Source organism: Hemitrygon akajei, unplaced genomic scaffold, assembly GCF_048418815.1.
Source record: "Hemitrygon akajei unplaced genomic scaffold, sHemAka1.3 Scf000136, whole genome shotgun sequence".
Taxonomy (NCBI): Eukaryota; Metazoa; Chordata; class Chondrichthyes; order Myliobatiformes; family Dasyatidae; genus Hemitrygon; species Hemitrygon akajei.
Genome location: NW_027332022.1, coordinates 1490703 through 1518428, shown reverse-complemented (window position 1 = coordinate 1518428; position 27726 = coordinate 1490703). Strand labels below are relative to the sequence as shown.

The window sequence follows — 27726 nt, the reverse complement described above, 5'->3', positions numbered from 1 at the left end:
AGCTGTTTATTGATTTCATCATGACAAATGTAAATTAAACAATGTGTGAGCTTCTGACGTGCGGGTATAAATAAGCTGCTCCCGACTCTCTCACAGTCACACACAATTAACTGACCGGCGACAACGACTGACCGGTTGAATAATCTGTCCCGTTTCTCACCGTCACTGTGCATCGGGGAACCGATGATTATAAAATCACACTTCAGGGCCGTGTCCGGGATCGCTGCAGATTCAGGGTCACTGCCGAGGTATTTGTCAATTTAACATCATTATATCGGCCAGGCTGTCGAATGCACCATCCTCAGCAAAGGGAGCAAAAGGACTCTCTCCCGGGATAATCCCACCCCGGGATACCGGTATCCCAGACTGAGCCCCGGCCCCCGGACTCTTCCTGGCTGTGTAAATCCCGTGGGTCTCACGTGAAGGAGTTTCAAAATGCACATCCGCGGAAGCTGCGTCGCTGGAGAACAGACGGAAATACGTCACTCCGAGCGAGACTGGCGCCGTTCCATTAAAACCGTTGGCAATTAAACCAGCCGCGCGGCAATGAAAGGTAAGAGTGGCCGTTAAATGGGAGGGCGGGGAATTGGCCAGAATGCCCCTATCCCACCGGGCGCGGATGTTCACACATTCAGATGTTCACACGGTCACTCTCAGTCCGGGTCTGGGTTCCTGCAGAGATCTCAGTTCCTTCTCCCCGGTCTCACTGAACCGATTCCCGTCCAACCTGAAACAGATGGGAGAATAAAGTTGAAATAAACAGATTACACAACAGTGTCAGTAACAGGGGACCGGGGTTAATGTTTCAACAACACTCACAGACAAATATCACCAGAAAACCCGCGGATCCGCTGATATTTTATCAGATTGAACATTAACACAAACACTCACTCAATCCGCTCCAGACTCGGGAGGGCCAGTATGAGGCGGCGGAGAGCGGGGAGAGATCGGTCTGTCAGCGAGTTGAGACTCAAGTTCAGCTCCGTCAGTGATGGGTTTCTACTGAGAGCGGAGACGAGATCCTCAGCACCAGAATCTGTGAGACCGACATCACTCAGCCTGGAGATGAGAGAGAATGAGGTTGAAGGACACAGAGAGACAGGAGACGGTACAAATCCCCAGTGTTTATCAGTAACACAATTACTGATCACATTAATGTTCAGTGTCAGACATCCAGTGACGGTAAACACAATCTCCCACAGTCTGGTACTTACTGAAGTTTCTGTATTTTACACTCCGGGTTCCTCAGAGCCTCAGACACCAGTTTCACTCCTGAATCTCCCAGGTTATTTTCCCCAAGTCTAAACACAAACAGACAGATTTGTGAACAAAGTGATTCAAACCGTGGGTCTGGGGGAATCTCTCTCTCTCAGATATTTAAGGAAACATTAAAACATTCAGTAAATCACTGATTGGATTTCCCATCACTGTCAATGTCCCTAACTTACATGCGCCAGGCTATTCACCGAATATCAGTAATTTAGTCTGTCGGTGTGACCCTGTAAAATCCACATATTCCGTCTCTTTCCCCGATGGTTAGAAATCTGTTTCTGATGTGAGAGGGTCGGGAAGTACAGGGATGAAGGGGAGAAAGTCCCGAAGGATTGAATGGAGAAGAGGGATCCCACAGCAGGAAGGGACATGAGGAAGAGAGATCCCACAGGAGGAACTGGATGGGGAGCAGATATCACAGGAGGAATGGGGATGGAAAATGGAGATCTCACAGCAGGAATGGAGCTAGGAAAGTGAATCTCACAGGAGGAATGGAGATGGGGATGAGTGATCCTACCGGAGGAAGGGGGTAGGAACGAGAGATCCCACATGATGAAGGGGGATGAGGAAGAGAGATCCCACAGGAGGAAGGGGGATGGGGAACGAACGATCCCACAGGAGGAGTGGAGATGAGGAAGAGATATCCCACAGGAGAAAGGGGGATGGGAAAAAGAGATCGTACAGGAGGAATGGGGATGGACATTAGAGATCCCACTGGAGGAAGGCGAATGGGGAAGAGAGATCCCACAGGAGGATGGGGGTTGGGGAAGAGAAATCCCACTGGAGGAAGGCGAATGGGGAAGACAGATCCCACAGGATGAACGAGATGGGGAACACCGATGGCACAGGAGAAAGGCAAATGTGGAGGTAAATCGTACAGGAGGAGGGAAAAGGGGAGGAGAGATCCCACAGAAGGAATAGAGTGGAGTAAGAGCGATCCCACAGGAGGAAGTGGAATGGGGAAGATAAATCCACAGGAGGATGTGGATGCGGAAGAGAGTTCCCAAAGGAGGAAGTGGAAAGGGTAGAGGTCCCACAGAAGGAAGGTGGATGGGGAAGAAAGATCCCACAGTTGGAAGGGGAAGAGAGATCACTGTGGAGGAAGGAAATGTGGAAGAGATCCCACAGGAGGAAGGGGATGGGGAAGAGTCATCCACAGGAGGAAGAGGTTAAGGAAGAGTGTTACTACATAAGGAAGGGGGATGAGGAAGAGATGTCCCACAGGAGGATCGGAGGGAAGAAGGTGATCCTAGAAGATAGATTGTACGGTATAGGTGTAATGAACCTAGGGTTATAACGAGACAGGACATATGCCTATGGGGTTTGGGTATCTTGTAGTGAGCACAGTCACACAGGTTGACTGATTGTGATATTCACACACGGGGAAAGGCAGGGGAGGACAATCACACAATGGTATTTCTTTCCTTTTCAATGGGACAGTCTGCTGACGGTCTCTTGTCTCTCACCGGGAAGTGGGTGTGAATCTCTGACCCACCTGCTGCAGTCAGTGTCGGTCTGGGTGTCAGTAACAGTGAGACGGAACATTGTCAAAGGACGTGTCAGAGGCAGCGAGAAACACGGCCATTCCTGTGATTTACTACCATTAACCCAATGGCCGTTGTCCACTGATCAGATGAAGTTTAGTCCAAATTCCTTAGCATTGAATGAAGACGATGGAATAGTTTCACAGTTCAGAGTGAGAGATAAATCAAGTTACCTCAAATCCAGGCATTTGTGCAGCCCGGGTCTCAACCGCTGGATTCCTTCACATTGAATGTTGCAACCCAGCATTTGAAGAGATTTTATTGCATCGCAGAGTCCGATGACATGAGACAGGACCGCAAAGTCAATCGGGGTCAGTGTCATTCTACTGAATGAAAGTGTTTCCACAGATCCCAGTGCGGCCTGAGCCAGTCCACGATTCTGAGACTCAAACAGGTAGTGTAATGTGTTCAGGAAGCTCCTTTTACCAGCTTCACTCCTCGTGTTTCCACTCTGACATTTCATCTCCTCCTTCACCCAGTCAATCACCCGACAGGTAGTTTGATGGGGAAATGGACCCAGAAACTCCTCCAGGCCCCGAGCTGTCATTGGGGAGGACAGACCAGCAACAAAACGGAGAAATACCTCAAATCGTCCATCTGCCGTGTTGTGGGTTTCAGTGAGGAATTTCAGGATATCCCCGGGATGTGGATTCAGGAATTGTGCGACTGCAGCTACAAACTCTTGGATGGTGAGGTGTGGGAATGTGTACACCACTCTCTGGGCAGAATCCTCTCTCTCCAAAAGCTCCATCAGGAACCCGGACAGGAACTGGGAAGGCTGCAGATTGTAGCTGATCAAATCTCCATATGTAAATATGATCTTCTTCTCAGACACTCCTCTGAAGGCCATCTGACCAACCCTGAGTAACACATCACGGGGGTTCTCAATGTCACGGCCGTGGTTTTTCAGGATGTTGTAAATATAGTAGGAGTACAGTTGAGTGATGGTCTTGGGAACTCGCTGCGGGTCCCTGACTCTTTGTGTGAAGAAGGGGCCCAGTGCCAGAGCGAGGATCCAGCAGTAGGAGGGGTTGTAGCTCATGGTGTACAGGATCTCGTTCTCCTTCACGTGTTTGAAAACAGCTTCCGCCACCGATGGATCTTCAAAATACCTGATGAAATATTCCTTCCGTTCCTCACCAACAAATCCCAGGATTTCAGCCCAGACCCTGATATCCGCCTTTTCCAATAAATGTAATGCAGTGGGGTGGGTGGTCACCAGCACTGAACACCCTGGGAGCAGCTTGCCCTGGATTAAACTGTACAAAATGTCCGACACCTCACAACACCACTCGGGATCTGGGCACTGGTGCTTGGGTTCTGTATCTCTCCGACTGTCAGCAAAATCAATTCTGTGCTCGAATTCATCCAGACCATCAAATATAAACAGCAATCCCTCTGGGTTCTTCCAGACATCTCTCAGGATATTCCCAAAGTAAGGATACTGATCCTGAATTAGTTGCCTCAGGTTTTTTCTGCAGTTAATAGTGTTTAAATCCCGGAATTTGAAACTGAAGACAAACTGGAATTGTTGGTATATTTTCCCCATGGCCCAGTCATAAACAATCTTTTGTACCATTGTTGTTTTCCCGATCCCCGGGACTCCGGCCACTGCTGCCGAACTCCCAGATTTGGTTTTCCTCCGGGAAAAGCTGCTCTGGAACAACTGATCAGTCCAGATTTTTTCCAGCTTTCCGCGGAGATGTTTCTCTCTCCACTCCTCGTGGTCTCTGCCTCTTGCCAGCAGCTCATGTTCCACCAGTGTCCGATCTCGAAGAGTAGAAATGACCGTGAGCTCAGCGTATCGATCTGCCAGCTGGAAAACCTTCACCTTCTCCCTCATCAGGATCGTGTTCGCTCTCAGTTTTTCAGTTTGTGCCCGCAGAGTCTCCTTGTGTTTCTGTTGAACATCTTCCATGGGAACAGACAGTGGACAAACTGTTAGATGCTTCAACTCAGAACTCAGTATTTAAGTAGCCAAGGATTAGCTCAAAGGTTTTGCATTATTTGAACTCATCACTGGATTTTCTTACACTAAATTAAGTTTGATTAACAGACCCCAAAGTGGATGGAAAGGCATGGGCCAGATAATCATCAGATCATCACATTTCCACATTAATTGTTCAGTTAAGTTGAGTTTTCCCTGGTAGTTTACTGAGCCCCGACTAGACAAACTCCCACTACTGCCACTTCTATCATGGTTCTGTGGAAAAACTTTCAAACCCCAGTGTTGATGTGGTCTTTGGAGATTGAGAAAATGATAGTGGGCATTCTGTCAACGGAATAGGTCACGGGAATCACAGCTCCCCCTCCCCTCTCACCATCACGGATTCAAAATAAAGAGAAATACATTTGTGGATCTGTGGTGTGGTAGAAGATTGGAAACTTGGAAAACCAACAGCACAATACAAGTCCTTCGGCCCACAAAGCTGTGCCGACCATGTACTTACCTTAGAATTTACCTGGGTTTACCCATAGTCCTCTATTTTTCTAAGCTCCATGTAGCCATCCAGAGGAGCCGTAAACAATCCTATCGTATCCTCATCCACCACCACCGCCGGCCGCCCATTCCATGTACTCACCACTCTCTGAGTAAAAAACAACTTACCCCTGACATCTCCTCTGTACCTGCTTCCAAGCAACATAAAACTATGCCCTCTGGTGCTAGCCATTTCAGCCCTGGGAAAAAGCCTCTGACTATCCACAAGATCAACGCCTCTCATCACTTTATACACCTCTATCAGGTCACCTCTCATCCTTCCTCGCTCCAAGGAGAAAAGGCTAGTTTCACTCAACCTGTTCTCATAGGGCATGCACCCAATACAGGCAACATCCTTGTAAATCTCCACTGCACCCTTTCTATAGTTTCCATATCCTTCCTGTAGTGAGGTGACCAGAACTGAGCACAGTACTCCAAGTGGTGTCTGACCAGGGTCCTATATAACTACAACATTACCTCTCACCTCTTGAACTCAATCCCACGGTTGATGAAGGCCAATGTGCCGTATGCCTTCCTAACCACAGAGTCAAACTCCACAGCAGCCTTGAGTGTCCTATGTCAACCTACTGTCCATGCCAGTATATTTCCTGTAACGCTATCAGATTTTATCTTGTTAAGTAGACTCATGAGGTAACTTATAATACGCCTTATGAAAACCTAAATGACATCCACTGCATCTCCTTTGTCCACTCTGTTTGGAATTTCCTCAATGAACTCTAGCAGATCTATCAGGCAAGATTTCCCTTCATAGAAACTATGTTGACTTTGACTTATTTTATAATTAGACTGTAAATACCTCAGAACCTCAATCTTAATAATACTCTCACACTTCCCCAACCACTGAGGTTGGGCAAACTGGTCTATAATTTTGCAATCAAGAGAGAATCTGTAGATGCTGAAAATGCAGCAACACACACAAAATGCTGGAGGAACTTGGAAGGCCAGACAGCATCTATGGAAAAAAAGTATAGTTGACGTTCCGGGCTTAAACACTTCGGTAGGTCTGGAAACAAAATGCTGGGGAGTAGAATTGAAAGGTGTGGCGGGGGGGTGGGGGGAGGAGAGGGGAGAGAGAATTGCCAGACGATGAGTGAAACTGGAGGGGGAGGGTTGACGCAAAGGGTTGAAGTTGATTGGTTAAAGAGACAGAAGGCCATGGAAGAAAGAGAAAATAAAACAACTTTTTTTATCTTATTCCTTGGCTTTTACCCAGTCACTAACTGTCTCCTAAGGTTCCCTTTACATTAGGCTCCTTGATAAGATCTGGATCTCACAATGTATCTGAAACCTGCCAGGGGTATGTGGCTTCTCTTAGTTTGTCAGGACCCAATCAGGGTTGTGTGGGGTCTCACAGTGTGTCAGGACCCTGTCAGGCGTGTGTGGGGTCTCACAGTGAGTCAGGACCCTGCTGGGAGTGTGTGGGGTCTCACATTGTGTCAGGACCCTGTCAGGCGTGTGTGGGGTCTCACAGTGTGTCAGGACCCTGCTGGGAGTGTGTGGGCTCTTAGTGTGTCAAGATCCTGCCAGGTGTGTCTGGCGTCCCACAGTGTGTCAGGACCCTGCCAGGAGTGTGTGGGGTCTCACAGTGCGGCAGGACACTGTCAGGTACGTGTGGGGTCTCTATTCAATCTATTCAGCTGTGATAGGCAACGTAGGAAAACATTGATCTTGCACATATTTAATTTAGAGAATGTGACACTGGTAGAAATGATGTTGTTCAATAATCAGGGAGTGTATCTGTTTCCTATTCAGAAATGGGTGTGGGAATGACAATGTCATGTCTGTTCCCTCTGTAAACCGGATGAAGGACAATGATGAACAAGCTTGTAGCGATTTACTAAACCCGTGTTCAGGGACACTGAGGGGTTTTATTGACCGGATGTGGACTGGAGCTGCATTAACAGAGGTGACAGAGACGTGAGTAGTTTGTAAACTTCCTGATTGGTCTATCTCTGGTACCAAATTTAAATTATCATCTTTGGGATTTATTCCTGTAAGTGAGAGAGACTGAACCAGGGTTCTGGCTGAGATTCCCTATATTTATTTTAAGAGCTTCAAATAATCAGATAAGACATGGGCTGATGCAATATTGATAAGTTTTGTGATATTTGTCTTTCCTACGCTCTCTCCTGTGTTAAATGTGAAGTTGAGTGATCCAACTCAGTCTGCGATGATGGAGCCTTACAATCTCTTCAGCCCATGCACTGCCCCGGGCTCCATTTTCACGGGCATGATGGGCTTATGGATGTAGTGAGCTTCTCATCCAGATGGTCACAATTTAACTAATTGCAATATTATTTATAGATATTTTCAGTCCTTTCCACATTCCTTGCAGCGATCCCACAACCCTCGGTTTCCCTGTCCTAATTCCCATCTCTTCACCTTCCTCAGAGTCCAGCACACAAACCGGCACACATCAATTTCAGCTTCTGTGAACTGTGCTGAGGAATTTGTCTCCGATCTCACCCTCAGTAATACTGTCTCACTGCTAGAATTCCCAGGATTATTGAGTTGGAAATTAAACTGGATATCTTTATCAAAGTTTGCACTAAGGGAGCGCAGATGTGAAAAGAGCAGGGTTCATATGCTGCTTTTTTGATTAAAGTGACGTTATTATTACTATTCTGTGAATAGAACTTCAATGGACGAGCAACTCGAAAAACAAAAATAACCTAAAGAAACTGAAGTCGTTTAGAAAATGGTTAAGGATGAGGCTATCCTGGAGCGGATAGTCGCTGGCAAGAGAAGGATTTGACTTTTTGATATGAAGAAATATCCTTTTTTTTTGTCATTCTCCAGATCCCCCCCTTCTCCACTCAGACTCTGGTGGGGATCTGTAGTTTCAGGCCCCAGAGCGGTGTGAGCACTTTCCTCAAACTCGCCAGCTCTCTGCCTCTTTCCTCAAAATGTCCTTTGAAAACTCTCCCTCTAGCAAACACGTTTCCCTGTGTGTCACTGTGTTCTCTGTCACAGTGCCAGTATTTACCTGGTCAGATCCTCGTGGCTCAACAACTGAACCGCCTGATGCAAATTACAAACGTTGGTGAAAACAGAGGTCAAGTTTCAACTTGATGAACTCTGCTTCAGTCTCATCTGGGCCACTGCGTACCGTTCCAATCGCCTCACTACCGGAGGGATGTTGAGGCTTTAGAGAGGGAGCAGAAGAGGTTTACCGGGATGCTGCCTGGTTTAAAGGGCATGTGTTATCATGAGAGGCTGGATAAAATTAGATTGTTTTCTCTGGATCATCGGAGGCCGAGGGGAGCTCTGACAAAGGTTTGCAACATTAAGAGAGGCATAAATAGAGTGAACAGAAAGAATCGGTTTCTGAATGTCTCAAATGCTATTGAAGGTGAGAGGGTGTACAGTGAAGGGGGAAGTGTCATTGCTGTCTGGAAAGCACTGCCTGGTAAGGTGGTAGACGTAAATTTTTTGAAGCTTTTAAGAGACGTTTGGTTAGGTACATGGATTAAGGAAGATGGAGGCATATGGAGATGGTGTCGGAAGGGGAGATTAGAGTTTGGGTATGTTTGATTTACTTGTTAGCTGTTTCAGGACAATATTATTTGCCTAATGGCCTATTCCTCTGTTATACTCTTCAATTTTCAACGCATGTTCACTCACCTTTCAACTCACTGAGAATCTTGAGTAAACCTTGAGTGGGATTTGATCGATGGGATGGATCAGAACCTGTTTGAATTTAAACACATTAAGTGGATAATTTATGGAAAATTGTGAAGTGTAATGTTTTGCAACTCAAATTTGAATTAACCTCTGATATTATCTCACCATACATCTGTATATCCTTAAGTATTTTGTCCAAATTTGGGACTCCTATCCGCATTTTCACAAAGGTTTCCCACATCACCCTCCGGGCGCGGGAGCCTTTCCCCATCACCAGGCTCAGGAGGAGTTTAGAACTGTCCGCCCGCTCTCCCTTATCAGCGAGATCAGAGATTTTCTGTGAAGAGTAACGGTGAACATATTGGGGACTGACAGATTCACACAGAGAATGAGAAGTAAATGATGTGCTCTGAAACGGGATCACACAGAGCAGTCACCCGGACGGGTGCTGATCCTGTCTGGACATGGACTGTACATTCTGAGTGCAGAGCACACGGAGGGACATTCACCGTGAACCTGGTCCACCAGTCAATGAGATCCTGGCTGGTCTGTGACCGCTTCATTGACGTGGCTCCAAATCCATAAATAATTCCTCACCGGATTTAACAGCGTAAAACAGAAATCAGAAAATAACCATAACAGATGAAGAAAGAAGTCAGGAGGGTTTTTATAACAGAGTGAGCAGTCTCGGAGAAGTTGCAGAAAAGATGATGTGATTCATCTCCTCAGTCCGCCAGAGTCCAGCATGACAGCGGATTATCGGCTGACACCTGATTCCTTTCCTTTGCCTTTTCCAGTGTAGGTTTGTTCGGTGATTACACATTAGAACATGGCAGTATTCCCCGATTCACACTGTTTGCAGTTACAGATTGTAACACAATCATCTTGTTATGATACCAGCCCCCTCCTTTGTGAGAATTGCAAGAGCCCTAGTGAAAGGGGGGTCAATGACCCGAGAGAGAGAGAGAGAGAGCAAGAGAGAGAGAGAGACAGGCTGAATGGACACAGGAAATGGAAAGACAGCAACGTGCTGGATACCGCATTCCACTGGGACAAAAGCTGGAGACTGTGGCATTGTTCTCAGGAGACACCTGGGAACTGCAGACGTGCCAACTCGCAGGGACATTGTAAAGCCCTCGGGCAAAGTGGGCTGGTTGAGAGAGAGATTGCATCACCTGCAACCTGATTGACACCTGAGATCCCGTGAGGCAGTATAAAGAAGGGTCTGAAAGAGGACGACCCTCAGACGCACCAAGGAGACACCAAGAAGCACGATAACGCTTCCCGTGGGAACGGGAAGCCATTTTGAAATAAGCCACGTGCGTTAAATTCCGAATGCGGGGTTTGTGGCTGGAACCAACGGAAGATCGCTTTTTAACTAACAAAGGGGAAGATCGCTCCCCTGATTCCACGGATGTTTTGGGCAAGTTTTTCCGTTTTATCTCTCTCTCTCTCCAACACGTGAAACCAAAAGAGAAAAGCCTGCAGACTTCAGAGTGACTCTTTATATTTCCAATTGGACTCAGTATTATATACCCTAGACAACGAAAGAGCTTATTTCTGAGTGATTATTAATGTACCTGCGTTTTAGATTGAGTATTGACGCATGTTATCTGAATGTTTGTATTAACCTTAATTTTTGTGCCCCTTTATTAATAAAACTTTTTGAAAATAGTACCATTGGACTTCAACTGACATATCTATCTTTGCTGGTAAGTGAAACCAGTTACTGGTTTCATAACAAGTGGGGTTCTCGTCTCGGGATTTGACACCAAAAAGGGGGAGGTCAGTCAATCGGGATTGTAAGTCAAAAAAAAAATAATTTGGATCTGGTACGCAGGTGGCCAGACAGAAAAACCAGCAAGGATGGACGTGTGTGAATTTATGGAAAGCGCGACTGTGGCGGCGCTAGAGGTGAGCACCAAATCAGACTTGTTAAATTTGGCGAAGGGGTTAGAACTGGAAAACGAGCAGGATCAAGCGGAGAGGCAAAGACAGCATGAAATTCGGATCAGAGAGTTAGCAGCAGCCGAGAGAGCGGCAGCGGGGAGAGAAAGAGAGAGGGAGGAGCTAAGGAGAGAGCGGTTTAATGTTAGTTGGGAGCTGAGAGTAGTACCTCCGTTCGAGGAGACGGATGTTGATAGTTATTTCTTGTTTTTTGAAACGGTGGCAGCTATGATGCCGACCCGCAGACCGGCGAGTGCGGTGGCCCCGCCCCTAGAGTACCAAAGCTATCGCGCATGCGCGGTCACACGCAGCCTGTCCAGAAAAGCAGTGAGCAGTTTAAATCGGGCCAGCAGTAATCTGGCCAAGATGTTTTTACCGACCCTGTACCATGAGGGTTCCGAGGGTGGAAAAACAGAAAGCAGTAAAGTAAAAGGGGGTAAGGGAGAGGAAATAGCCCTGCCCTTAGTGAAGAGAAAGGTCCTAGAGGTAGGAACTAAAGTTGAGAAACGGATAAAGTTGTTAAAATGTCCAGAGTTGGACATGGTTAATCTGTCTGGTTTGGCAGAATTGTTTGAAGAAGTTCAGAGTTCTAAAGGTGTTCTCGATGGTCCCGAGAGTGAAATGAGGGCAGTCTTAGAGAGGAAGGGTATCCTTGCTGTGGAGAAGTCAGCTGAAATGGCCGAGGAGGTTGTTTCAGCTCGCAGGGTTGCGCCTTCCCCAACGGGGGGCTGCCTAGAGAGTAGCTGGAAGGATCGGGGGACATTAGAATTTGAAAAAGGTACGGGTATTGAAAGCCTGGAAGGGGCCAATGTCCCGTTTGAGTGTGTCCAAGATGGGGGCGCACGTGGTACTGAACCTGGTAACAGAGCTCAGGGGAAGTCTGAGGTGTTTGATTCAGGGGGACGGGGCGGCTGTCTTTGTGGATCAGATAGGGTTGGTTCAGTAGGAAAAGGGTTAACCTTGGTAACCGTGGGAAGTGTGAGTTCCACGGTGTTTGTATTCGAGAGTGGGGCCAAGGTTAATGCCGAATTTAAGGGGGGGATGAGGATTGTTATTGAAGGAAACGGAGAGTCTGTAGTTCCCAAGTCGAAGGAAGAAATTTTAAACCTGGCAGATCGCTCACAGAGTGAGTCGGGAAATAGCGGGGCCCCCCACTCTATTGTTACGCCAGGGTGGGGTGTGAAGAGGTTGCATTCGAAATGCTACCTGAAAGAGGAGTTGGAATTAAAAACAAATAGCCTGAAGGGTCTTGACAGTTTGGGGCATGGTGTTGAAAAAATAGCCCCGATGAACGAGGCGGGCGGGAGTTCACCACGCCAAATTACTCAAAGTCCCAACGGGGGGACTCGCCAGAAAAGAGGTGACGGTTAATGGGGATGCCATTTTTTTTAAACAGCAAAGCAGGTTTTACGGGTTGCGCCAAAGCCTGTGAATAATAAAGACAGACCTTTGGAGACCTGCCGGCGAAGTAAACCGACCGAAACGATTAGTATTCGCATAAACTTTTGTAGATGCACCTAAGCTAAGATCACACCTCCGCAGTTTTGTGGCTGAAAACAATAAATAAATGGGTGGTTATTGAATTGAAGTCTGATGCTACAAGACTTTAAGATATTAAGATGTTAAGATATTAACTAAAGGGACACTGTACTTGTTAACTGTTTAGATGCTGACTTGAATGTATAACTGTATTACTCTGTAGTGAAAAGAAAAGCTTCTGTATTGTATTAGATTCAAAATTTCTGTAAGACTGTACCACTCTGGGTTTTAACCGCTGGTAAAAACCTTTTTAAGAGGGGAGGTGTTATGATACCAGCCCCCTCCTTTGTGAGAATTGCAAGAGCCCTAGTGAAAGGGGGGTCAATGACCCGAGAGAGAGAGAGAGAGAGCAAGAGAGAGAGAGAGACAGGCTGAATGGACACAGGAAATGGAAAGACAGCAACGTGCTGGATACCGCATTCCACTGGGACAAAAGCTGGAGACTGTGGCATTGTTCTCAGGGACACCTGGGAACTGCAGACGTGCCAACTCGCAGGGACATTGTAAAGCCCTCGGGCAAAGTGGGCTGGTTGAGAGAGAGATTGCATCACCTGCAACCTGATTGACACCTGAGATCCCGTGAGGCAGTATAAAGAAGGGTCTGAAAGAGGACGACCCTCAGACGCACCAAGGAGACACCAAGAAGCACGATAACGCTTCCCGTGGGAACGGGAAGCCATTTTGAAATAAGCCACGTGCGTTAAATTCCGAATGCGGGGTTTGTGGCTGGAACCAACGGAAGATCGCTTTTTAACTAACAACGGGGAAGATCGCTCCCCTGATTCCACGGATGTTTTGGGCAAGTTTTTCCGTTTTATCTCTCTCTCTCTCCAACACGTGAAACCAAAAGAGAAAACCCTGCAGACTTCAGAGTGACTCTTTATATTTCCAATTGGACTCAGTATTATATACCCTAGACAACGAAAGAGCTTATTTCTGAGTGATTATTAATGTACCTGCGGTTTAGATTGAGTATTGACGCATGTTATCTGAATGTTTGTATTAACCTTAATTTTTGTGCCCCTTTATTAATAAAACTTTTTGAAAATAGTACCATTGGACTTCAACTGACATATCTATCTTTGCTGGTAAGTGAAATCAGTTACTGGTTTCATAACAATCTCCACTCAGAACAGAACACACTCGAGCTCCTGTGGCACCCACAGATGATGCCCCGGTTCTCATTGATATCCTGCTGTCAGACTGCACGATCTTCCCAAACTGAAACCTCCTGTAATATTTCCATTTAATACTGTAAGCCCACACAACTGTTACCTGCTCAACTCACTCTGAACATTGAGCAGCCACCCACCAGTCCGCGGGGTCTTTTCACCCCTTTCTATCACTGGTTCAGAATCACATCTTTGAGATTGCATGTACAGTATTTATTTCCCAGTTGTTCTTTTATCTAATTTAATATCCAATGAGTCGGAGTTCCGACATCCATCAGTCCTGTGATGTGTGAAAATTCAAACTCATTCTCCCTCCCACTCACCCGATGTTCCTCTCCGCTGAACTGATTCTCGGCCGTTAACGCCAGGCTCACTCCGTGCACCCCTCTTTCCATCGCCTGCTCCAGCCTGTCCCGGTAGAAGTCCGTCAGCTGCAGCAGCTGGGAATCGTTGCAGCCTGCCAGGAGCTCGGTGATCACTGAACTCGGACCTATGAAGCACAATGGTGAAAATTAAAGAAATTACTGACCCCATATTCGGAGGCAACTTTCTCTCTGGAACCGTAAGATGGTGCACCAGGTCACCAAACACAGTCCAAGATATATATAAAGGGTGCGAGGGAGGAATAAGCGGGGTTGGTGAAATGAGCGCAGGCTGGGTGGGGGTTCAGATCGAGCAGGGTTGTGGTGGGGCTTGGCTCCATCTGTTGAAGGCTGCCCTTTCTAGTCCCCAGGAATATACCTCTCTGTTTGGAAAGGACTCTGCTTATTCCTGAGAATATAGTAACCCATCACCCTCACTCTCCTGGTACTGCCCATCACCACCGCTTTGCTCTGGGTTATGTCTGCCTGCCTGGTCAACCCCTTCCTCAGCAAATCTCTGGCATATCTCACAAAATGCTGGAGGTACTCAGCAGGTCAGGCAGCATCTATCGAGGAGAATAAACAGCCAACATTTAGGGTGCTTCATCAGACTGGAAATGAGGGGACAGAAATTCTAGATATTGTCACATTATTTTCTATATTTTGTGGTCCTGATCTGAAACATTAACTGTTTATTTCTCTCCATGGATGCTGAGTTCCGCCAATATTTTGTGTGTCTTTGTGTTGCTCAAAGCTTTCAGCATCTGCAGAATGTCTTGTGCTCTGGAACACCTCACTGTTTTATTGTGCATCACTGTCTGTTTGAAGAGCAAAAAGCAGACAATAATTGTGCTCCTTCCACGTGTGACTGCTAACTCTGTCTCATCTCTCTGCTCAGTTTTTACAAATATTTTGTGAATTGCTGATATTGGAATAAACTCAGACACAGTGTCAAGGAAATATTTAAAAATTAAAATAATTTGCTAACATACCCATGTCCTTTCCTGATCTTAACATCACTGGAACTTCTCTCCTGCCCACTCCTTGAGCCATTTTGAGGACAGTTGTGCTCAGATTTTGATGCTCTGTAACAAACAAAATTAACAGTAGGGTCAGATATTAATTGAGGTGTAAAGCAGAACACTGTTTTGTTTTTCAACTGAGGCAAACATTTCCAAATATCTTGGACCTATCCACTAAAGGCTTGACACAGCCAGATCCACCCGCGTCCATCCACCCACAGATCGATCTCCCCATGGATTGTGCACCGTGCTGGGATTCTCTGGGGTATCTACTCACTATATTGCTGGCAAATCCCTATTAGGTAAAAATCTTGTGCCCTGGAGGGATGTGTCAATGGAATGGCGAATGTGGTCATCCTACCACAGTTTAACATTGCCTGGCATTGACACCTATGGCAATATATGATTTGACTCTATAGAGAAAAAATCTGACATCCTGAACAATGCAGTCTCACCCATAGTATCATAATATCTTGTCCTGAACCACTATCATTTTTCCAGCAGGACTTTAAGATCATTATTAGCACTAAAACTCGGTTAAGATTTCTTTAAGCATATCACCTGGCTATTATCAGATAATTAGTTATATGACACCTTGTCAGGTGTGTGGTCTGACAGTGTGTCAAGACTCTGCCAGGGTTATGTGGGTTCTCACAGTGTGTCAGGAACCTGTCAGGTGTGTGTGGGGTCTCACAGTGTGTCAGGACACTGCCAGGGGTGTGTGGGGTCTCACAGTGTGTCAGGACCCTGTCAGGGGTGTGTGGGGTCCCGTAGTGTGTCAGGACCGGGTCATGTGTGTGTGGGCTCTCTCAGTGTGTCAGGTCCCTGTCAGGGGAGTGCGGGGTCTCACAGTGTGTCAGGACCCTGTCAGGGGTGTGTGTGTGTGGTCTCTAAGTGTGTCAGGACCCTGTCAGGTGGGTGTGGGTTCTCACAGTGTGTCGGGACCCTGTCAAGGGTCTGCGGGTCTCACAGTATGTCAGGACCCTGTCAGGTGTGTGTGGGGTCTCACAGTGTGTCAGGACACTGCCAGGGGTGTGTGGGGTCTCGCAGTGTGTCAGGACCCTGTCAGGGGTGTGTGGGGTCCCGTAGTGTGTCAGGACCGGGTCATGTGTGTGTGGGCTCTCTCAGTGTGTCAGGTCCCTGTCAGGGGTGTGCGGGGTCTCACAGTTTGTCAGGACCCTGTCAGGGGTGTGTGTGTGTGGTCTCTAAGTGTGTCAGGACCCTGTCAGGTGGGTGTGGGTTCTCACAGTGTGTCAGGACCCTGTCAGGGGTGTGTGTGCGTTCTCACAGTGTGTCGGGACCCTGTCAAGGGTCTGTGGGGTCTCACAGTATGTCCGGACTCTGTCAGGGGTGTGTGGGGTCTCACAGTGTGTCAGGACGCTGTCAGGGGTGTGTGGGGTCTCACAGTGTGTCAGGACCCTGTCAGGGGTGTGTGGGGTCTCTCAGTGTGTCAGGACCCTGTCAGGTGTGTGTGGGGTCTCTAAGTGTGTCAGGACCCTGTCAGGTGGGTGTGGGTTCTCACAGTGTGTCGGGACCCTGTCAAGGGTCTGCGGGTCTCACAGTATGTCAGGACCCTGTCAGGGGTGTGTGGGGTCTCACAGTTTGTCAGGACCCTGTCAGTGGTGTGTGGGGTCTCACAGTGTGTCAGGACCCTGTCAGGGGTGTGTGTGGGTTCTCACAGTGTGTCGGGACCCTGTCAAGGGTCTGTGGGGTCTCACAGTATGTCAGGACTCTGTCAGGGGTGTGTGGGGTCTCACAGTGTGTCAGGACGCTGTCAGGGGTGTGTGGGGTCTCACAGTGTGTCAGGACCCTGTCAGGGGTGTGTGGGGTCTCTCAGTGTGTCAGGACCCTGTCAGGGGTGTGTGGGGTCTCACAGTGTGTCAGGACCCTGTCAGGGGTGTGTGGGGTCTCACAGTGTGTCAGGAACCTGTCAGGGGTGTGTGGAGTCTCACAGTGTGTCGGGACCATGTCAGAAGTGTGTGGGGTCTCACCTTGTGTCGGGACCATGTCAGGGGTGTGTGGGGTCTCACTGTGTGTCAGGACCCTGTCAGGGGTGTGTGGGGTCTCACAGTGTGTCAGGACCCTACCAGGGGTATGTGGAGTCTCACAGTGTGTTGGGACCCTGTCAGGGGTATGTGGAGTCTCACAGTGTGTCAGGACCCTGTCAGGGGTGTGCGGGGTCTCACAGTGTGTCAGGACCCTGTCAGGGGTGTGTGTGTGTGGTCTCTAAGTGTGTCAGGACCGTGTAAGGTGGGTGTGGGTTCTCACAGTGTGTCAGGATCCTGTCAGGGGTGTGTGGGGTCTCACTGTGTGTCAGGACCCTGTCAGGGGTGTGTGGGGTCTCACAGTGTGTCAGGACCCTACCAGGGGTATGTGGAGTCTCACAGTGTGTTGGGACCCTGTCAGGGGTATGTGGAGTCTCACAGTGTGTCAGGACCCTGTCAGGGGTGTGTAGGGTCTCACAGTGTGTCAGGGCCCTGTCAGGGGTGTGTGGGTTCTCACAGTGTGTCGGGACCCTGTCAAGGGTCTGCGGGTCTCACAGTGTGTCAGGATCCTGTCAGGGGTGTGTGGGGTCTCACAGTTTGTCAGGACCCTGTTAGTGGCGTGTGGGGTCTCACAGTGTGTCAGGACCCTGTCAGGGGTGTGTGTGGGTTCTCACAGTGTGTCGGGACCCTGTCAAGGGTCTGTGGGGTCTTACAGTATGTCAGGACTCTGTCAGGGGTGTGAGGGGTCTCACAGTGTGTCAGGACACTGTCAGGGGTGTGTGGGGTCTCACAGTGTGTCAGGACCCTGTCAGGGGTGTGTGGGGTCTCTCAGTGTGTCAGGACCCTGTCAGGGGTGTGTGGGGTCTCACAGTGTGTCGGGACCATGTCAGAAGTGTGTGGGGTGTCACTGTGTGTCAGGACCCTGTCAGGGGTGTGTGGAGTCTCACCGTGTGTCAGGACCCTGTCAGGGGTATGTGGAGTCTAACAGTGTGTCAGGTCCCAGTCAGGGGTGTGTGTGTTCTCACCGTGTGTCGGGACCCTACCAGGGTTATGTGGAGTCTGACAGTGTGTCAGTAAGCTGTCAGGGGTGTGTGGAGTCTCACCGTGTGTCAGGACCCTGTCAGGGGTATGTGGAGTCTAACAGTGTGTCAGGTCCCAGTCAGGGGTGTGTGGGGTCTCACAGTGTGTCAGGACGCTGTCAGGGGTGTGTGGGGTCTCACAGTGTGTCAGGACCCTGTCAGGGGTGTGTGGGGTCTCTCAGTGTGTCAGGACCCTGTCAGGGGTGTGTGGGGTCTCACAGTGTGTCAGGACCCTGTCAGGGGTGTGTGGGGTCTCACAGTGTGTCAGGAACCTGTCAGGGGTGTGTGGAGTCTCACAGTGTGTCGGGACCATGTCAGAAGTGTGTGGGGTCTCACCTTGTGTCGGGACCATGTCAGGGGTGTGTGGGGTCTCACTGTGTGTCAGGACCCTGTCAGGGGTGTGTGGGGTCTCACAGTGTGTCAGGACCCTACCAGGGGTATGTGGAGTCTCACAGTGTGTTGGGACCCTGTCAGGGGTATGTGGAGTCTCACGGTGTGTCAGGACCCTGTCAGGGGTGTGCGGGGTCTCACAGTGTGTCAGGACCCTGTCAGGGGTGTGTGTGTGTGGTCTCTAAGTGTGTCAGGACCGTGTAAGGTGGGTGTGGGTTCTCACAGTGTGTCAGGATCCTGTCAGGGGTGTGTGGGGTCTCACAGTGTGTCAGGACCCTACCAGGGGTATGTGGAGTCTCACAGTGTGTTGGGACCCTGTCAGGGGTATGTGGAGTCTCACAGTGTGTCAGGACCCTGTCAGGGGTGTGTAGGGTCTCACAGTGTGTCAGGACCCTGTCAGGGGTGTGTGGGTTCTCACAGTGTGTCGGGACCCTGTCAAGGGTCTGCGGGTCTCACAGTGTGTCAGGATCCTGTCAGGGGTGTGTGGGGTCTCACAGTTTGTCAGGACCCTGTTAGTGGCGTGTGGGGTCTCACAGTGTGTCAGGACCCTGTCAGGGGTGTGTGTGGGTTCTCACAGTGTGTCGGGACCCTGTCAAGGGTCTGTGGGGTCTTACAGTATGTCAGGACTCTGTCAGGGGTGTGAGGGGTCTCACAGTGTGTCAGGACACTGTCAGGGGTGTGTGGGGTCTCACAGTGTGTCAGGACCCTGTCAGGGGTGTGTGGGGTCTCTCAGTGTGTCAGGACCCTGTCAGGGGTGTGTGGGGTCTCACAGTGTGTCGGGACCATGTCAGAAGTGTGTGGGGTGTCACTGTGTGTCAGGACCCTGTCAGGGGTGTGTGGAGTCTCACCGTGTGTCAGGACCCTGTCAGGGGTATGTGGAGTCTAACAGTGTGTCAGGTCCCAGTCAGGGGTGTGTGTGTTCTCACCGTGCGTCGGGACCCTACCAGGGTTATGTGGAGTCTGACAGTGTGTCAGTAAGCTGTCAGGGGTGTGTGGGTTCTCACAGTGTGTTAGGACACCGTCAGCCATGTGTGTGGGTTCTCACCGTGTGTCAGGACCCTGCCAGAGGTATGTGGGGTCTTACAGTGTGTCAGGTCCCTGTCAGGGGTGTGTGGGGTCTCACAGTGTGTTCTGACCCTGTCAGGGATGTGTGGAGTCTCACAGTGTGTCAGGTCCCAGACAGGGGTGTGTGGGTTCTCACAGTGTGTCAGGACCCTGTCAGGGGTGTGTGGGGTCTCACAGTGTGTCGGGACCATGTCAGAAGTGTGTGGGGTCTCACCTTGTGTCAGGACCCTGTCAGGGGTGTGTGGGGTCTCACAGTGTGTCAGGACCCTGTCAGGGGTGTGTGTGGGTTCTCACAGTGTGTCGGGACCCTGTCAGGGGTGTGTGTGGGGTCTCACCGTGTGTCGGGACCCTGTCAGGGGTGTGTAGGGTCTAACAGTGCATCAGGTCCCAGTCAGGGGTGTGTGTGTTCTCACCGTGCGTCGGGTCCCTACCAGGGTTATGTGGAGTCTGACAGAGTGTCAGTAAGCTGTCAGGGGTGTGTGGGTTCTCAGAGCGGAACAATATCCTGCCAGGGTTGACTGGCGTCTCACAGCATGTCGGGAACCTGTCATGGGTGTGTGGGGTCTCACAGTGTGTTAGGACACCGTCAGCCATGTGTGTGGGTTCTCACAGTGTGTCAGCACCCTGCCAGAGGTATGTGGAGACTTACAGTGTGTCAGGTCCCTGTCAGGGGTGTGTGGGGTCTCATAGTGTGTCAGGACCCTGTCAGGGGTGTGTGGGGTCTCACTGTGTGTCAGGACCCGGACAGGGTTGTGTGGGGTCTCACAGTGTGTCAGGACCCTGTCAGGGGTGTGTGGGGTCTCACAGTGTGTTCTGACCCTGTCAGGGATGTGTGGGGTCTCACAGTGTGTCAGGACCCTGTCAGCGGTGTGTGGAGTCGCACAGTGTGTCAGGACCCTGTCAGGGGTGTGTGAGGTCTCACAGTTTGTCATGACCGAAACCAGGGCTATGTGGAGTCTCACAGTGTGTCAGGTCCCAGACAAGGGTGTTTGGGTTCTCACAGTGTGTCGGGACCCTGTCAGGGGTGTGTGGGGTCTCACAGTGTGTCGGGACCATGTCAGGGGTGTGTGGGGTGTCACAGTGTGTCAGGACCCTGTCAGGGGTGTGTGGGTTCTCACAGTGTGTCGGGACCCTGTCAGGGGTGTGTGGGGTCTCACAGTGTGTCGGGACCATGTCAGAAGTGTGTGGGGTCTCACCTTGTGTCGGGACCATGTCAGGGGTGTGTGGGGTGTCACAGTGTGTCAGGACCCTGTCAGGGGTGTGTGGAGTCTCACCGTGTGTCAGGACCCTGTCAGGGGTATGTGGAGTCTAACAGTGTGTCAGGTCCCAGTCAGGGGTGTGTGTGTTCTCACCGTGCGTCAGGAACCTGTCAGGGGTGTGTGCGGTCTCACAGTGTGTCAGGACCCTGTTAGGTGTGTGTGGAGTCTCACAGTGTGTCAGGACCCTGTCAGGGGTGTGTGGGTTCTCACAGTGTGACAGGACCCTGCCAGCAGTGTGTGGGGTCTCACAGCGTGTCAGGACCCTGTCAGGGGTGTGTGGGGTCTCACAGTGTGTCAGGACCCTGTTAGGTGTGTGTGGAGTCTCACAGTGTGTCAGGACCCTGTCAGGTGTGTGTGGGTTCTCACAGTGTGACAGGACCCTGCCAGCAGTGTGTGGGGTGTCACAGCATGTCAGGACCCTGTCAGGGGTGTGTGCGGTCTCACAGTGTGTCAGAACCCTGCCAGGGGTGTGTGGGGTCTCAGTGTGTTAGGAACCTGTCAGGGGTGTGTGGGGTCTCACAGTGTGTCAGGACCCTGTCAGTGGTGTGTGGAGTCTCACAGTGTGTCAGGACCCTGTCAGGGCTGTGTGGAGTCTCACAGTGTGTTAGGACCGTGTCAGGTATGTGTGGGGTCTCACAGTGTGTCAGGACCCTGTCAGGGGTGTGTGGGGTCTCACAGTGCGTCAGGAACCTGTCAGCAGTGTGTGGGGTCTCACAGCGTGTCAGGACCCCATCAGGGGTGTGTTGTTTCTCACAGTGTTTCAGGAACCTTCCGGGGTGGGGGGGGGATTGTGGTCTCACAGTGTGTCAGGACCTTGTCAGGGGTGTGTGGGTTCTCACCGTGTGTCGGGACCCTGTCAGGGGTGTGTGGGGTCGCACAGTTTGTCTGGACCCTGTCAGGGGTGTGTGGGGTCTCACAGTGTGTCAGGACCCTGTCAGTGGTGTGTGGGGTCTCACTGTGTGTAAGGACCCTGTCAGGGGTGTGTGGGGTCTTAAAGTGTGTCAGGAATCTATCAGGAGTGTGGAAAGTCTCACTGTGTGTTAGGAACCTGCCAGGTCTGTGAGGTGTCTCACAATTTGTCAGGACCTGTCGGGGAATGTGTAGGCTCTCCAGACAATGTATTCGGGTGAAACAGGGAGCGTAAGAAAACATTGATTGTTGAAATGTTTACTTTAGAGAATGTGACAGTGGGAGAAATAATTTTCTTCAATAATCAGGGAGAGGTCTGTTCTGTATTCAGAAATAGATGTGGGAGCTTTACTGCTGTGACTGTTCCCTCAGCAAACAGCATGAAGAACAGTGAAGAATAAGTTTGCCAGGAAATTGTAGAATATTACCAAATCCTTAGTGCAGGGGAACGGAGGGGTTTTATTGTCTGAATGTAGATGGGAAAAGCATTATCACAGGTGACAGAAACGTGAGCAGTTTGACCACTTCCTTTGGTGCCGTTTGAATATTAACATCTTTGGAATTTGTTCTTGGAAATGAGAGAGGCTGAATGAGGGTTGTGGTCCAGATTCTTTATATTTCTGTTCAAGGGCTTTGAGAAATCAGATAAAACATGGGCTACTTTAAGATTAATAATTTTTACGATATCTGTCTTCACCACGCTGTCTCCTCTGTTAAATGTGCAGTTGAGTAATCCAACTCAGTCTGTGATTATGAAGCCTTGCAATCTCTTTCGCCCATGCACTGCCTCGGGCTCCATTTTTACAGACACAGTGTGCTTACAGATGTACAATAGTGAGTTTCTTATCCAGACGGTCACAATTTAATTGATTGCAATATTATTTATAGATATTTTCAGTCCTTTCCACCTTTCTTGACGCGATCCCACAACCCTCGGTTTCCCTGTCCTAATTCCCACCTCTCACCCTTCCACAGTGTCCATCACACATCCTCTCAATTTCAGCTTCTGTGGACTGAGCTGAAGATTTTGTCCCCATCACACCCTCAGTAACACTGTCTCCTGATGGGATTCCCAGTATTACTGAGTGGGATATTAAACTGGATAACTTTGGCAGTGTTTGCAGTAAGGAAGTGCAGATGTGTCTATAGTTGATTTCATATGCTGCTTTGGGGTTGAACAGACGAGTTGGGGTGCTACCTGCTTTTCTCATTATCATTGTTATTCGGTGCCGAGAACTTCAATGGACTCCCAGTTCAAAAATGATTTCCTGTAGGATCTGAGGGAATTAAGATGAGGCCTGTACCGGGGGTTGGGTGGTTGTAGGGAAAAAATTTCACCTTTCAGAATAAGACATTTCCCATAATTTCGGTCCTCAGATTGCCCTCTTCTCCATTCTGACTTGGGTGGAGGGATCTGTAGTTGCGGGACCCGGAGAGGAGTGAACTCTTTCAGCAAAGCCCCCATCTCTCTGCGTTGTTCCTCATGCTGTCCTGTGAAATCTCTCCCTCCAACAAAATATTTTCCCTGTGTCTCACTGTACTCTGTGTCACGGTGGAACATTTACCTGATCAAGTCCCCTTGGCTCAACAACGACATGGCCCTACATAATATCAACCTTCGTTGAAAACAGAGGTTTCTTCACTTACCTTTCAGCTCACTGGGAATCTCCGGTATGCATTGACGGACCGGAACACAACCTGTTCAGATTTAAAATAATTTCACACGTTTCAATTCCTCAAATTATAAGTATGTAATGTCTGAATACAAAATTAAATTAATCTCTGATACTCTCTCCCCATGTTCCTGTATTTCTTTCAGTATTTTGTCAAACTTTGGGACACCAATCCGCATTTTCACAAAGGTTTCCCACATCACCCTCCGGGCGCGGGAGCCTTTCTCCATCACCAGGCTCAGGAGGAGTTTAGAACTGTCCGCCCACTCTCCCTTATCAGCGAGATCAGAGATTTTCTGTGAAGAGTAACAGTGAACATATTGGGGACTGACAGATTCACACAGAGAATGAGAAGTAAATGATGTGCTCTGTAACGGGATCACACTGAGCAGTCACCCGGACGGGTGCTGATCCTGTCTGGACATGGACTGTACATTCTGAGTGCAGAGCACACGGAGGGACATTCACCGTGAACCTGGTCCACCAGTCAATGAGATCCTGGTTGGTCTGTGACCGCTTCATTGACGTGGCTCCAAATCCATAAATAATTCCTCACTGGATTTGACGGTGTAAAACAGAAATCAGAAAATAACGATCACAGATGAAGAAAGAAGTCAGGAGGGTTTTTATAACAGAGTGAGCAGTCTCAGAGAAGTTGCAGAAAAGATGATGTGATTCATCTCCTCAGTCCGCCAGTGTCCAGCATGACAGCGGATTACCAGCTGACACCTGATGCCTTTTCCAGTGGAGGTTTATTCAGTGATTACACATTAGAACATGGCAGTATTCCCCGATTCACACTGTTTGCAGTTACAGATTGTAACACAATCATTGCCACACAGAACAGAACACACTGGAGCTCCTGTGGCACCCACAAATGATGTCCTGGTTCTCACTGACATCCTGCCGTCACGCTGCACGTTCATCCCAAACCGAAACCTCCTGTCATATTTCCATTTAATACTGTAAGCCCACACAACTGTTACCTGCTCAACTCACTCTGAACATTGAGCAGCAACCCACCAGTCCGCGGGGTCTTTTCACCCCTTTCCATCACTGGTTCAGATTCACATGTTTGTGATTGCAGGTAGCGTATTTATTTCCCAGTTGTTCTTTTATGTTATTTAATATCCGATGAGTTAGAATTCAACACCCATCAGTGCTGTGATGTGTGAAAATTCAAACCCATTCTCCCTCCCACTCACCCGATGTTCCTCTCCGCTGAACTGATTCTCGGCCATTAACGCCAGGCTCACTCCGTGCACCCCTCCTTCCATCGCCTGCTCCAGCCTGTCCTGGAAGATATCTGTCAACTGCAGGAGCTGGGAATCGTCCCAGCTTTCCAGGAGCTCGGTGATTGCTGAGCCCGGACCTGTGATGGAGAATGAGGAGCATTAAAGAAATTGCTGACCCAATATTGGGCAGTAACTTTCTTTCTGGAACCCAAAGATGGTGTGGCAGGTCACCAAACACAGTGTAAAATAAGTACGGTAGGTGTAGAGAGGTCTGGAGACGAGAGTCAAATAGGGAGCGGTTAGAGATCCGGTGCTGAGGCGGGGCGGGTGATGAGCCGGAGGTGGGATAGAAAGCTGGTAGGGAGAGGGAGGGGGAAGGGAAGGTGCGGAAGACGGACAGGATAGGGGAAGGGAAGGAGGGATGTGACGGAGAGGAGAGGGGGAAGGGAGGGGTTGGGAGAGACGGAGAGGAGAGGGAGAAGGGAGGGGTGGGGAGAGACGGAGAGGAGAGGGGGAAGGGAGGGGTGGGGAGAGACGGAGAGGAGAAGGGGAAGGGAGGGGAGGGGAGAAATGGAGAGGAGAGGGGAAGGGAGGGGTGGGGAGAAACAGAGAGGAGAGGGGGAAGGGAGGGGTGGGAGAGAGGGAGAGAAGAGGGGAAAGGGAGGGATAGGGAGAGATGGAGAGGGGAGGGGAAGGGAGGGGAGTTGAGAGATGGAGAGGAGGGGGAGAAGGAGTGGTGGGGAGAGAGGGAGAGGAGAGGGCTGTGAGGGTTGTGGAGAGACTGAGAGGAGAGGGGGAAAGGAATAGTGGGAAGAGGGAGAGGAGAGTGGGAAGGGAGGGGTGGGTAGAGGGAGAGGAGAGGGGGAAAGAAGGTGTGGGGAGTGACGTGGAGGAGAGGGGGAAGGGAGGGGTGGGGAGATAGAGAGATGAGGGGGAAGGGTGGTGTGGGAAGAGACGGAGGGGAGAGGGGGAAGGGAGGGTGGGGACAGATGGAGAGGAGATGGGGATGGGAGTGGTGAGGCAAAAGGGAGAGGAGGGGGGAGGGGTGGAGAGACAGAGAGGAGAGGGAAGGGAAGGGTGCGGAGTGTCTGAGAGGAGAGGGAGAAGGGAGGGTTCGGGAGAGACCGAGAGGAGTGGGCGAAGGGAGGGTGGGGAGAAACAGAGAGGAGGGGGAAGGGAGGGGTGGGGAGAAACAGAGAGGAGGGGAGAGAGGGGGGGAAGGTAGAGACGGAGCGGAGAAGGGGAAGGGAGGAGAGGTCAGAGATGGAGGAGGGGGAAGGGAAGGGTGGGGACTGAAAGGAGAGGCAGAAAGGAGTGGTGGGGAGAGAGGGAGAGGAGAGGGGTAAGTGAGGGTCGTGGAGAGTGAGAGGAGAGGGGGAAGGGCGTGGGGAGAGACGTTGACGAGAGGGAGAAGGGAGAGATGGGGCGAGAGGACTGGAGAGACGGAAGAGTGGGGTGTGTGGAGACGGAGATGAGAGGGGGAAGGGAGAGAGGAAGGGAGGGATGTGGAGAGATGGAGGGGGAAGGGATGGGTGCGGGGAGAGTGAGAGGAGAGGGCGAAGGGAGGGATGTGGAGAGACAGAGAGGAGTGTAATGGAGCGGTGGGAAGAGAGAGGAGAGGGGAAAGGGAGCGCTGGGTAGAGACGGAGTGGTGGGGGGAAATGATTGGTGGGGAGAGGGAGAGTAGAGCGGGATGGGAGGGGTGGGGAGTTACAGAGAGGAGAGAGAGGAGGGGTGGGGAGGAACGGAGGGATGGGGAGGGGGAGGGAGGGGTGGGGAAAGACGCAGAGGCGAGGGGGAAGGGAGGGGTGAGGAGTGACAGAGAGGAGAGAGGGAAGGGGGTGGGGAGGAATGGAGGGATGGGGAGGGAGAGGTGAGGGGGAGGGAGGGGTGGGGAATGATGCAGAGGCGAGGGGGAAGGGAGGGGTGGGGAGAGAGAAGAGGAGGACGGGAGGTGTGGGGTGAGACGGAGGAGAGAGGTCACGGAGGGGTGGGGAGAGATGGGGAGGAGAAGGGGAAGGGACGGGTGTGGAGAGACGGCGAAGAGAGGGGGTAGGGAGGTGTGGAGAGTGAGGGAGAGGAGAGGGTGAAGGGAGGGGTGGGATTAGTTGGAGAGGAGTGAAGGTAGGGGTGGGGAGTGCTGGACAGGAGAGGTGGAACGGAGGGTTGGGCAGAGATGTATAGGAGAGGGGGAAGGGAGCGGTGGGGAGAGATGGAGAGGGGATTTTACTCCTTCCACGTGTGACTGTTCCCTTAGGGATGTTATCTCTCTCATCTCACTGCTGCTTTCACAAATATTTTGTGAAGTGCAGACAATGCATTAAACCCGGATACAGAGTCAAGGCAATTGCTGACATACCCGTGACCTTCCCGGACATTGACATCACTGGAACTCTTCCACTACCCGCCCGTTCAGCCATGTTGAGGACAGTTGTCGTGAGATTTTGCTGCGATGTATCAAACAGAATTAACAGTAGAGCATCAGGCATTAATTGAAGTATAAAGGAGAACACTGTTTTGTTGTTAAGCAGAACGACACGCTTCCAAACATCTTGGGCCTATCCACTGAAGACTTGATATGACCTAATCGACCTGCGCCCATCCACCCACAATCACAGAATACCCATTTCCCCTCTATCCCTGGATTGTTCACCTTTCCGGGATTCCCCGGAGTATCTACTCGCTGTATTACAGGCAACTCCCTTTATAGAACCAATCTTGTGTCCTGGACTGTGAGTGATTTGTCAATGGAATGGCGAGGCAGATTGATCAGACAACACGCTCTGCTTTGGTCCTCCTACCATTGGTGGTGCTCTGGTGAGTAATGGATAGCTGTTCCAGCAGTGTTAGGTGAAGCATTTCTGCTGACCAATGGGACGTCTATTCCTCTCGTCACTGGATTATACAGATTTCTCAGTCACACCTGATTCTCACCATCTCCTTTCAGTTTAACATCGGCTGGCATTGACACCTATGGCAATATATGTGGATTGAGTCTACATAGAAATACTCTACATCCTGAACAATGCAGTCTATAGTCTTTTCTGGCATCTTGTCCAGAAACCACATTTTCTCTGGCAGGATTTTAAGATCATTGTTAGCACCTAATCTCCGGTCAAGATTTATTTTCGCATTCATCTGGCTATTAT

The 27726-nt window shown here is 50.2% G+C and overlaps 1 protein-coding gene across 2 annotated transcripts; it reads right to left on the bottom strand.

Moving 5' to 3' along the window:
* On the bottom strand, positions 1 to 27726 carry LOC140723796 (NACHT, LRR and PYD domains-containing protein 3-like). 2 transcript variants are annotated; one of them, XM_073038332.1, is made up of 11 exons: positions 26937 to 27722; positions 24548 to 24714; positions 23317 to 23367; positions 14953 to 15045; positions 13922 to 14088; positions 9106 to 9277; positions 8941 to 9006; positions 2990 to 4727; positions 1215 to 1301; positions 892 to 1059; positions 1 to 727 (listed from the first exon to the last, which is right to left on the bottom strand). In XM_073038332.1, the coding sequence occupies exons 4-11, from the start codon at positions 15011 to 15013 to the stop codon at positions 640 to 642; spliced, it is 2547 nt and encodes an 848-aa protein (XP_072894433.1). In that variant the 5' UTR covers positions 15014 to 15045; positions 23317 to 23367; positions 24548 to 24714; positions 26937 to 27722; the 3' UTR covers positions 1 to 639. The 2 variants fall into 2 exon arrangements, with proteins under 2 accessions (XP_072894433.1, XP_072894432.1); XM_073038331.1 differs by lacking the exons at positions 13922 to 14088; positions 14953 to 15045; positions 23317 to 23367 and having other exon boundaries at positions 26937 to 27726.

Coding starts and splice junctions, on each gene's coding strand:
- LOC140723796 (XM_073038331.1), bottom strand. CDS start 27,066: ATGCCTGATGCTCTACTGTTAATTCTGTTTGATACATCGCAGCAAAAT. Junction 1,302..2,989: donor CACAAATGCCTGGATTTGAG/GTAACTTGATTT, acceptor GTTTGTGTTTAG/ACTTGGGGAAAATAACCTGG. Junction 1,060..1,214: donor TGTAAAATACAGAAACTTCA/GTAAGTACCAGA, acceptor TCTCATCTCCAG/GCTGAGTGATGTCGGTCTCA.